The following is a 12,443-nucleotide window of genomic DNA, read 5'->3' on the forward strand; positions in this document are numbered from 1 at the left end:
TATATATATATATATATATATATATATATATATAAATTTATATATATATATATATATATATATATATATATATATATGTGTGTGTGTGTGTGTGTGTGTGTATTTAAATATAGTAAATATTAAACATATACACATACATACAAACATGGCAGTGTCTGGCATGTAATAATCAAGTAATTTAATTTATACATTTTCAATTTATATAATTTTTATATATGAGATATAATATTACAATCAGACTAGATATCAAAAGCAATAACACTAACTTTTCATGTCTGATATTTCTAATTTATAATTTATTACATTACGTAAAATAAAAATTTGGTGTTATTTATTCAGGATATTTCAAATTGAAAAAAAAAACAACTGTAATTTAAAATGAAAGTAAAAATAAATGAGATTCGATATTTTTTTTAAATATGATGCAAATTTTCGAATAATTTAAGAATTAATAAATGCAATAATTTAAATATAAATATTAAGACTTACATCGAATACATTAAACTAAGATAAGCAACTCTTAAAAACTAACGTGAAAAAATCAGTCGTGCAATTCTTTTAAATACAATATAATAATAAGATCTACAGTTTGATTAGGGTTTCATTTGATTTTTCATTTTTCGTCAAAAAAAAATGAAAAATGCAATTTTTTGTTTTGGCAAAAAACATTGGCACCAAATTTAATCGAACTACCATTTAAAAAAAACGAACTAAACCCATTTAACGAACAAAAAATTCGATGACAATAATTACAACATAGCATTATACGTAAGTAAGACTAGTAATCTTATATCACGAACCTTCTTATATATTAAAGGAAATCAAATATTATTATAATAAATGAGATACGAAATACAGAAATTTACGAAATAAATAAATAAAACAATTTAAAGGAATAATTATTTGCTGCCTTAACTTTCACCACTTGCAATCATTGAACATTAACTTACAAAAAATATGTGCTAAATTAATTTAAAGTAAAAGGAATATGGTTTGAAATTTAACTAATTATGTATACTATTTTTAAATCGAGTTTAATATCAGCTTTACATTACCAAAACACGTCACATTGTATAGACGATATTCCCATACGATTACTTAAAATGTAATATTTAAATTTATATTTGATAGTAACCTTGTTTTTACTTTGAAAAGGTAAATATCAATGTTGTAATTCCCCTAACAAATGGCCTCTAGAAAATCGTTCATTTGAGTTTATTTGTAATTGCTCAATATTCGTATTGCTCATTATTTCAATATGAGAAGAACTATCTTATAAATTGGTCTTTAAATGATATGCATATCACACACAATATGCATCTGATTCGGTAACGGTAAATAAGACTATATATTCAAGTACATATAACACTCGACATAGTATGTACTTAGTTTTGACATTTAACAAAAGTAAACGACGTATTCGAGATATATACATATATTTATGTATTATGTATGTATGTAATATTAAATCTAATAGTCTCGAACGTGTGCAAAAAAATTCAAATGATTCGCTTTCATTCAGTCAAACGGCACAACGTGCGCCACGCGCTCTATGTATAATACCTATATTTGTGTTAAACAAATTACCGCATTATGAAGTTAAACAATGTAGTTAAAATTCACTAATTCCGCAGTTGTGTATTAGCGAAAAGGCAATAAAACCAAAACCGGACAGCTTTTTTTGGAAGCACACTTTAAAGCTCGTCGGCGAGAACTATCGGAGCTTTTGAGGAAGGCGTCCTAGGGCTTTTTTGAGTGTCCCCGTTCTTTGACGATGATTGAAAATCCTCATTGGACAGTGACACTGTGATTGGAGCCACTTTCAATTGATGGCCGTTCAGCTTTATCTCGGTGACCGAATGTGACCTGCCGTGGACAGGATTCGGCCTGTCCTTCGCCGCACTGTTGTTCGTCGTCTTTTCGTGTGTGGGGGTCTTCGCCGGTTGCGAAATCTGATTAGATGACTGCGATCTAACCTGACCCTGCTGCTGCTGCTGAGGGTGGAGTGCGTTGTTCTTCGATGCGGAGTCCCTCAAAGCCATCTGGTAAGCAACCTCGAACGCCTGACCCAACGTCAAAATCACCTCGGTTGCTTGATCCTAAAAATGGACATTTGTATTATATTAATGTTAATTTAATTTTTGTTAAACTTGCGAAACGGAATCAAAAGTACCATTGTAGCGACGCAAAACACGTGACAATAGTGACTCTTTGTTGTTATGTCCTTTGTGATGTAAGCAAAATGGGTGAGGTCGTCTGCATCCTGGCAAGCGCAATGTATATTACGAATTTCATGTTCGCATACTAAGTTCTGCAACGAATATAATAAATGTTAAGAATACTCTTATTAAAAAAAACTCTCTTCCGAAAAATAAATAATCGCTCAGAAAATTATAGAAAAAAATGTCCTATTATAGTTGGTCCACTGTAGGAAGACACTTAGAAAAAACGTACATGCTATCTCTTTCACCGCCTATCGACCAATAGCATTTCGTATAGACAATAGAACATTGTACGTACTACAGGGGATGGACTTTATATCATATGTACATGTTTAAACTTTTTGGATGAAATATGACGCAAAACATTTTTATATTATAAAATCTACTCATCTTACGAGGAATACTTTTTAAAAATTTTATGGAAAATATTATATAAGTAGGCTAATCTTTAAGATTATAATATCAAAAACATAATATTAACTTCCAATATGTATAACAACAAACACTGTTTAAGAAAATCCTTAAATATTGTATGATATGTATATATGTATGTGCGTTTAAAATGTCATTTGATTTTATATGTCAAATACAATACAATCAGAAAACAAATTTTAAAAAAATATTAGCATTATTTTTTTATTTATCTACACATTTTTTAAAAATAACTAAGAGCGAAAACACACTGAGTGGTACGCGGTACGTGTTTTTTAGATATGTACTTTTAAACATGCGAAAAAAACGCAGCGCCCCCATCGTTGATATCGTTGCTATCGTTGTATCTGGACGTGTGTATATCGTGTGCTATCGTTGTGTCTGGACGTGTTAAATCGTTCGCATTCTACCATGGAGGATATTGTTACTATAAGCCAGAGAATACTCGCGGACCTTTCAAAAAAAGGATCTGGTGCCAATGTCCTTACCAAGGACAGGGTGCGATACATCAGCGACGAAATTAAAAATATAGTATCCATCGCACGCGTCGCTTTTAATAACATGGCCTCGCTAAAAATCGCTGTGGAGTCCCTCCAGACTATCCACACTGATGTCGGTGAAATAAAGAGGATGATGTGTCGTCCCTTTCCAGCAGCTCTGGCTCCAGCTGTTTTTGTTGAACCTACAACTCTGCAATCGGGCGAGGTAACATTACGAGAACTCTCCACACTGTCAACTGAATGTAACAATACTACAGTACATAAACAAACACCTGTCAGATGCCCGTATGACGTTATAGCGGCATCCTCTACCGTTTCACCTCCGCCTTATTCAGCTTCAACTTCACTCGCGTCTGCTTTAGCTTCAGCATCTACTCCTGGGTGTGCTACTGTTTCTGCTTCTACTGTTTCTGTTTCTGCTTCTCCTCCTTCTCCTATAAAACCTGCGAAATCTTACAGTCAGGTCGCAGCGCTATCTTCTACTGCTTCACCTCTGCCATCTTCATCTTCAGCTACACTTACATCAGCTTCTGCTTCAACATCTGATTATGTTCCTGTCTCTTGTGCTCCTGCTTCTGCTTCTACTGTAGATCCTTCAAATTCGTTCAGTCAGGTCGCTGGGACTTCTTCCGGGAGACTGCCATACACTCGTGGATCTGGAGCACCTGATAAAACTTTACAGGTGGCCACTATTCCGAAATTGAAGAATGTACACGTTTTTAATTTGGCAAATAACTGCACTTGTGATACTGTGAAACAGTTCATATTAAATAAAATTAAAAATAAAAGAATCAACGTTTCTCAGGTTGCTAAAACTGACATGTGCTCGTCATTTAAAATTAGTGTAGATACTGAAACTTTTAATATAATTATCAATCCTGAATTTTGGCCTATGGGTACTTGCATAAGAGAATGGTTATTTCTCAAAAAAATCTCTTCGAAACCGATTGCCCAAACCCGTGACCCGTAACATTAAACTTTATTATCAAAATGTGCGGGGTTTAAATACAAAACTCAAGGAATTCTACAACAACGCCGCTTCTAGATCTATTGACGTCCTTGCTATTACTGAAACATGGCTAAACTCATCTGTACATGATGCCGAAGTACTTGACAGCAGTTTCAATATATATCGCCATGATAGATCTGCCAGAGGTGGTGGTGTTCTTCTAGCAGTTAAAAATACAAATATTATTTCGGTTGAAAGACTTAGTCATCTTGAGGACATTCATGAATGTGTATGGCTAAAACTAAGATTTGTTAACATTCCTTTTTTTATATACATATGTACTATTTATTTTCCACCAAGATCTCCACCAAATATTTATAAGCGATTTTTTGATTTAATTATATCTAATTATTCACATTTTAGTAATGGTCGCATTTTTATATCTGGAGATTTTAATCTGAATTCTTCTAACTGTTTTCCTGATGACCTTAATTTTTTTATATCTTTATTCAACTTAAAACAAATTAATACTATTCGAAACTATTTTAATAATTCCATGTTGGATTTTCTATTAACAAATTTAGATTGTCAGAATATTATTATTTCAAATTCAGTTGATTCCTTGGTTCCTGAAGACAGCTATCATCCTGCTCTTGATATTCATTTAAAATTAACTATAACTTATTCCTCACTTCGTTTAATAAATAACTGTCTTAATACCTCTGTCCTAAATGGATGGTTATTTACAAATGTTGATTTCAAATATTTAAATGATATTCTTTGTAATTGTCAATGGGAGCGAGTTTATGAGTGCAAAGATGTTAATTTGGCCCTCTCTAATTTCTATGACATTATATATTCTATTTTTAATGATTGTTTTCGGTTGAAAGGATTAGTGACGAGTAAAAGGATTTATCCGCCTTGGTTTACTAAAGAAATTATTAATCTCTTAAAAAGTAAATATCAAACACATAAACTCTGGAAGAAATCGAGCAATCCTCTTATCTTAAATAATTTCCGTATTTTACGTACGGAAATTAAGAAATTAATTAATAATGCATATAATGTTTATGTAGCTGATTGTGAAAGTTCCATAGTTAAAAACCCTAAGAAATTCTGGAACTTCATCAATTCTAAACGTGTAAATCGTGTAAAGTCGACCATTATGTACAATGATTCTGGATTGTTAGAGGGTGATCAAAACATTGCTAATGGATTTGCCGACTTTTTTAAATCAGTTTTCAATAATCCTACTGATTCCATGGAACCTACCAATGACTCGGAATTTACTTTCCCCACTTTAGCGATTAATCATCTTGACTCTTCCGATCTGAAATATGGCTTTCTAAAGTTAAAAAATATTTATTCTTCCGGTCCTGACTCCATCCCTAATTACATCCTAAAAGGATGTGAGGTTAGTCTCTTAGAACCTTTAAAATTCATTTTTAATTTAATTCTAAGGAACTCTTCATTCCCCAATTTATGGAAATGCTCTAAAGTAACTCCTATTCATAAGAAGGACGATAAATCTTGTGTAAGGAACTACAGACCAATAACTATCTTGTCAGCGCCAGCCAAAATGTTTGAGGTAATATTACACAGATACATTTTTAATCACTTTCAAAGTATGCTCATTGATCAGCAGCATGGCTTTCGTCCGGCCAGATCAGCTATTACCAACTTGTTATGTTTCTCTAATGACATAACCAGCACTTTGGATTGTAATAATCAAATGGATGTAATATATACTGATTTTGAGAAGGCGTTTGATAAAGTTGATCATAAAATTTTGGTTAGTAAATTAAGTTTTATTGGATTTACTTATAATCTTGTTGGTCTTTTTATTTCTTATTTACAGGATCGACGTCAATTCGTTAAGTTTGGGAGTTGCTTTTCTTATGAGTATGTTGCCACTTCTGGGATTCCCCAAGGATCAAATCTTGGCCCTTTATTATTCCTAATATTTATCAACGATATTCAATCTTCTATTCACCATTCTAAATTTTTATTATATGCGGATGACTTAAAAATCTATAAGAGAATAATTGATTTACCTGACGCTCTTTATTTGCAAGAGGATTTGAATTCTATTTATGAATGGGCTAATGTTAATAAACTTCCCTTCAATATCCTAAAGTGTCGGGTCATTTCTTACTCTCGTTCTCGTTCTCCTATTAAATATCCGTATAAATTTCATGATTCTCTTCTTCAGAGAGAATTATTTATATCTGATCTGGGAATAGTCTTCGAAAATAGTTGGAGTTTCAACATTCACATTGAGAATATCTGTGATAGGGCAACAAAAATCCTTGGATTCGTAATCCGTAATTCGTCTGAACTAGGGCTCACTGCCATTCGTCTCTTATATTGTACATTAGTTCGCAGTGTGCTCGAGTTTGGCTCCATTATATGGTCTCCCTATCAACTTCGTTACTCTCTAATGTTGGAACGAGTCCAAAGGAAATTCCTTAGATTTTTATATCTGAAGACATTTGGATTTTATCCATATCTGTTCCCTAGTGCCTTTGTCTTGGGATCTTTGGGTTTCAACTCCCTGGCAAAGAGAAGAGATTTATTTCTTGGGAAACATTTCGTAAAATTACTTAGAGGAGAGATTCACAATCCCACTATCCTGGAGAAACTAAAATTCTGGGCCCCGGAAAATCGTAGAGTTTTAAGAAAACATGATATATTTTTACCAATTAGGGCTAAATCAAACGTGCTCATGAACTCCCCCCTCTCGAGAGCTGTTCGACTCCTTAACTTACTGGCACAATACTTGGACCTATTCGATGCCAGTTATGTTGAGTTGGTGGAACACATCCTAAATAGCACGATATAAATTTTTCAATCTTATTTCTTTGTTTTTATTTTGTGTACATATTTTTTACTTGATTTTTATTATTTTTTTATGATGTTTTTTTTATTTATGATTTTTATTATTTTCTTATGTTTTTTTTTATTTATGATTTTTATTATTTTTTTTATGATGTTTTTTTTGTAATTTTTATGATTTTTATTATTTGTATTAAAATCACATTGACGCTTTGGGGCAACCTGTCAAGTCTCTGTGGTATTGATTTTTTAAAATAAAATAAATAAATAAATAAAATATATGTACATGGTACACAGTCCCAAAAATCACCCTTGTATTTATCCATGCTTGACATTAATCGATAACGGTGATCCCATATATGAAGAAATGTAAGAGAAACATATGCACTCTGCACGTGTAACTTCACCCGAATTCGTTTTGGGGAACATCCAATGTCATAGCGTGTAACTGAGGACGTGAAATTCCGTACTATTCAATATGTTTTCGCCCTAACTGTTCGCGGGCCGCAAAAATAAAACAATTTCGCGAGCTGTACGCGGTCTACGAAATAATACGATTGATTGCAAAACTTACCCTTGTGATAGTATTCAGAAATTTCACACCCCTATACGATATGGATAGAATAATATCGGGCAACGCTCTAGGTTCGTTCGTCGACTTTTTCAACTTTTGTATTGATTTTTGCGTGGACTCTTTCCCGCGCAATTCCTTCACAATAGTTGAACCCAAATACTGTAAAACACGATTAAATTGAAATAACGATAAAGTCAACATACACACAGGTAGATACAAATAAAATTCACTTACATTGGCGACGTACATCACAGAACCAGTGACCAAAACCAGCGGTTGATGTTTCCATTGGGTGCATAGAGTACCTGGTACACCAACCATAAGAGCACAGGGTGCTCTAATTTCGAGATCAGCCCCTCTTGCAGGAGGGGGTGGGGGAGGACGATTCTTTTTGTGACTCCTCTTGAGAGTCTCTCCACCAGGAGTCAAAGTCGACAAAGTTTGACTCTGATTGGAAGCTAAAATTTGAGCGGGCTTGGGTACTTGATCTTGAGCTGGATTCGCCTGCTGACCGTGGATATTTTGAGTGTTGGTCAAATCCGGAAGTTTCTCTTTGATTTCAGCATTCAACGATTGGATATTCTTTTGCTATTAATTAAGTAAAAACATTAAAATATAATATATATATATATATATATATATATATATATATATATATATATATATATATATATATATATATATATATATATTATATATACATATGTATATATATTTTTTTTTATTTCTTTGTGGTTTTTAATAGTGACAACGTTAATAGTCACTCGTCGTCAAGCGTCATTTGAGGAAGGTATGAAAAATAATCGTGGAGAATATTCAAATATATTCAAAACATAATCAACAAAATAATACATTCATAAATAAATTATATTAAAATAAACTTTCGGATTTTTGAAATTGAAATCTTTTAGATAGTGAAATACAAAAATAATTGATTTTGAAAATATTTTAAAGGCGTAGCTTAAAAATGATCACAGTATTTTTTCGTATATTAAACATATTCCATACATGTATACAAAAAACATTTTTGTATACAATATACATACTACAAAAGTTGGTAAAATGGAGCGCACCGATATGCACGAATGTAAAATATATATAAATAAATTTTAATCGAGGAACGCTCGTATGAAAATTCGACTGTACTTTGGCAAGTACGAATGAGCTTTATATGTTTTCAAAAGCTTTCCACACGCACACATTTGTTTTTGTTTCGTGATTCGATAATGACGAGCGAACAAAAGGTGACGAAGTGCAGCAGACAGCCTCATCACGACAACGATGGTGCTTCTCTTTGTCTTGTCAGTGAAGTGGCAAAAAAAGCGCAATAACCACTAATTACCCAGCCAGTTCGCTTTGATTGCGTGTGTCGTATAGTCGAAACAAACGCGGCCAGGTACCGATCCGTTGGCGCGGAATACCTGCTAATTACGCACACTACAAAATTTCGCTTTTATCCCGTTATGCCATGATGCGACGAGAATTTCATACATTATTGTGTGAATCTTTAACACCAAGCTCTGGGGATACATTCGAAATAATTACAGTACGATTCTACGTACAGTAAATTAATGCACCAGTGCCTCGACCTGCCAATTTGCAACCCTATTATATAATCTAGGCCCAGTAAACACGAATCTGGTAATAAAAAATGTTGATTGGCTTGAGATTCGGAGATATGTATATGTGTTTATTAAATCACGCGATTTTTCTATATCTTTTTAAAATCTTTTTTTGAATTTCGTATTGTACTTCAGTTCCTTTCGATAAGTCTTCCAGGTCGGAAGGTGTTGACAAAACCGTAGAATATTAAGGATCGAAGTTTTAGACAGCGCACACAACACAAAAACGTGTTCTACTAGTATGTACATACGTTTTTTTAGCTCGCAATTTTACCGATTTAAAATTCAGCACAATTCCAATTAACCCTTTTAAACGAAAACAAAAAATAGTGTGGTCAGAACACTATCCCAATAAACATGTTTCAATAGAAAATACTCAATATAAAATAGTATTAACAGTGGGAAAAAATCCCAAGTGAAAATACGTACTTTTGACTTTTGATTTGAACTGGATGACTACTTAGAGAGATTTGAAAGCTGAAAAGTACTACAAATGAAAGATAAAATACCCGACATTCCAATATTCATTTTGAACAGAAAAGATTTTGTGATTTTGAGACATCGACCGAACAATACCAAGTACGATACGAAATTCAAAAAAAGATATAGAAAAATCGCGCAATTTAAAAAACACATATCTCCGAATCTCGAGCCAATCAACATTTTTTATTACCATATTCGTGTTCACTGAGCATAGATCTATAAGAAAAGTCATAGCTCGTCTCTGAACCAAAGAAAAAGTCGACATTTGTCGAACAGTGTAATCAATCTCAAGACTCAAAGAAAGTCGATAATTTTATACGACAATGTTACGAATTTAATATGTTTTACGGGTAGCAGAACTTGTGCATATTAATTGTGTAAAATTAAATATGTACAGTAAACTGTCGACTATCCTTACATCTAATGATATCGTTATTAGATCTATCTAATCTAATTTTTTAGAGCTACATATATAGTTATACATTATACATGCATACATAAAATATGGATGCTTGTTTAAATCATGAACGTGATTATTTTTTAAGGTTTTCATTAGTTTCACTTTGTTCAAGGATATGGAAAAACTTCCTAAACTCTTCCGATCGCCTTTGAACCTTTGCCATTTTGCGAGGTTTGGCTACCGATAGAGATTTCAATTGTTTCCGCTAAGTGGATGGTGACATTTAATCATCATAAACATGTTTAAAAGATCGAAAATTGTGGAGACGGGACAGCTAATCCATTGTCAATAACCAATAGCCTTGTTTGCTTGACTTGACGTCAGATTTTAATTGTTTAAACGCCTATAACTTTTTAAAAGCCTATCTTTTTCACACTTTATCTTATAAAATTTGCATTATATGATCTCACTATCTCTCAGTTCTTTATCGAATGGCTCCTATTCCAAGAGTTATCCGACTTCTTAATTAAATCGTTGCTGCTGAGCCTGAATGTCATATTTTCCACCTCATTGAGCATAGGTTATCGGAGATTATTTTAACCTATTTGCTTGGTAGCCTGCACTCATCATTATTTTCATAATTGAATGTGATGTATGAGTGGAATTTTGATCTTCTCTCTTCCATTTGTATTTTATTATTTGATATTTTTACTTTATCTGCTATTATTATAATGCTATTGTTTTTTTATAATTACGTATTTTTGTCTGTGTATATACATGTATGCACACATATATTTTTATTTTTCTCATTTCTCGTTTTTTTTTCGACTATTGTGGCGCTTTAAGGACTCTACGCGCTTTAAGTTTGGACCACTCTGGCGCTGTAATGCCACAGTGGTCCAAACTTAAATTTAAATAAATAAACTAATAATCAAAATATATACTTTTACTTCACTAATAGATCATATAATCAATGATAAAAAGTAAATCAATGATTAAACGCCAACACGCCAACGGTTACTTTGGATGTCTCTCTATTCGGTTTTGTCTATCTTTGTTTTCAACTCTATGGTTTCGACTTTCTGGCTTGATTTGAACTGAGAGCGTCCAATCCGAACTGCGATATTTTACGAACTTTATATAATACAACTTTTTATAAGCCATTTTCAGGTCATTCCACATCGTTTTCGTCATCCCACGTGTTGAAGGTTATTCAAACGTTAAATTAAACGCTGAAGAATGTTTTCTCAAATTGATATATGTAATAATATACTCGTATGTATGTATATACATATGTACATACATATAAACATGTGTTTGAATTAATATGCCGTTTTGCAACATGAACTTATAAAAAAAAGAATAGAAAGAAAAATAGAAGATAAGTATTTACCAGAGTATTGAGTGCTTTCAAATCGTCCATGTTGTTGATTGGTCCATTTTGTCTTCCAGCGACGGAGGCCAAAATTCTTCTCCTGTGTCCGACTTTTTGTATTTCTAAAACTGCTGTCAGCTCCACTTCCCATATCCTCCTTACCCGTTCCATATCGCTATACAGATGTTTTCTGAATGTATCTTGATAACACTCTAACCCTGATAGCAAAAATGTGTCATTGAAAAACTCATTGACGAACTACATACAAACATACAAAATCATTACTGAAAATCATTTTACCTATTGACGTAAGCCATTTGTTAACTGCTTCTGGATCGTTTTCTTTATCAATACTAGTACTGCTAATGTTATTATTGTTGTTAATACTGTTGTGATTCTTCACGGTGGCCACTGATAACACGTCATCTATTTTGCTTGGTAGAGATTTACAAGATTCTAGCACTTTTGTCTTTTCCGGTTCTTCTATCGCCATCTCGGCCAGATCACTATCTTCGATCACACCGTTCTACAATAATGCATTTTTTAATTAATTCACACATTTAAAAGTTTGAATGATATAAGAACCTTACCACACACGAGGATGCAGTTCTTGATACGATTTTTCTAAACGATTTATATTTTATTTTAACAAAAGAGCACATTTTGACGCGAAACGACAGTACTATTCAGCGACAAGCGCACTAGTAAAGGTTGGACACAAAGAATACGTATTTGTATTTGAAATAAACATTTCGCTGAACGATAATGTTATCTTTATGTTACAAGGCAGGCAGGACTAATATATGTATAGTCAGTGCACAAGAGAATAATTTAAAACAGTAATTGTGTGCAGATAACAAATAAATGTTACAACGAGTGTCGTGTGTAGCTCCAACGACCCAAAACATAATTATAGATTTCATGCTAATTACCTACTTATGAGACATATATGTATAATAATAACTATTGTTTTTTCGGTATTAATAAATATTACACTTTAAAATGTGGATAGTAAAATGAATAACCAACATACATATACATATATGTACAT

The 12,443-nt window shown here is 32.7% G+C and overlaps 2 protein-coding genes across 2 annotated transcripts in view; one reads left to right on the forward strand and one right to left on the reverse strand.

Annotated features, from left to right (window-relative positions):
* Window positions 1-211: 211 nt before the first annotated feature.
* The window catches only part of LOC143915142 (ankyrin repeat and sterile alpha motif domain-containing protein 1B-like), a 79,489-nt gene continuing 67,257 nt past the window's right edge, over window positions 212-12,443 (reverse strand). Inside the window, exons 14-19 of the mRNA XM_077436769.1 lie at window positions 11,693-11,918; window positions 11,411-11,610; window positions 7,747-8,100; window positions 7,513-7,671; window positions 2,174-2,311; window positions 212-2,099 (exon numbers count right to left, since the gene is read on the reverse strand). Coding sequence (XP_077292895.1) covers window positions 1,695-2,099; window positions 2,174-2,311; window positions 7,513-7,671; window positions 7,747-8,100; window positions 11,411-11,610; window positions 11,693-11,918 — 1,482 coding nt within the window. The 3' untranslated portion in view covers window positions 212-1,694. The remainder of the gene's footprint in view (window positions 2,100-2,173; window positions 2,312-7,512; window positions 7,672-7,746; window positions 8,101-11,410; window positions 11,611-11,692; window positions 11,919-12,443) is intronic.
* On the forward strand, window positions 3,288-7,454 carry LOC143909262 (uncharacterized). The gene is made up of 3 exons (XM_077427171.1): window positions 3,288-3,535; window positions 3,614-3,959; window positions 7,380-7,454. The coding sequence occupies exons 1-3, from the start codon at window positions 3,288-3,290 to the stop codon at window positions 7,452-7,454; spliced, it is 669 nt and encodes a 222-aa protein (XP_077283297.1).

Source organism: Arctopsyche grandis, chromosome 1 (assembly GCF_051622035.1).
Source record: "Arctopsyche grandis isolate Sample6627 chromosome 1, ASM5162203v2, whole genome shotgun sequence".
NCBI classification, from domain to species: Eukaryota; Metazoa; Arthropoda; class Insecta; order Trichoptera; family Hydropsychidae; genus Arctopsyche; species Arctopsyche grandis.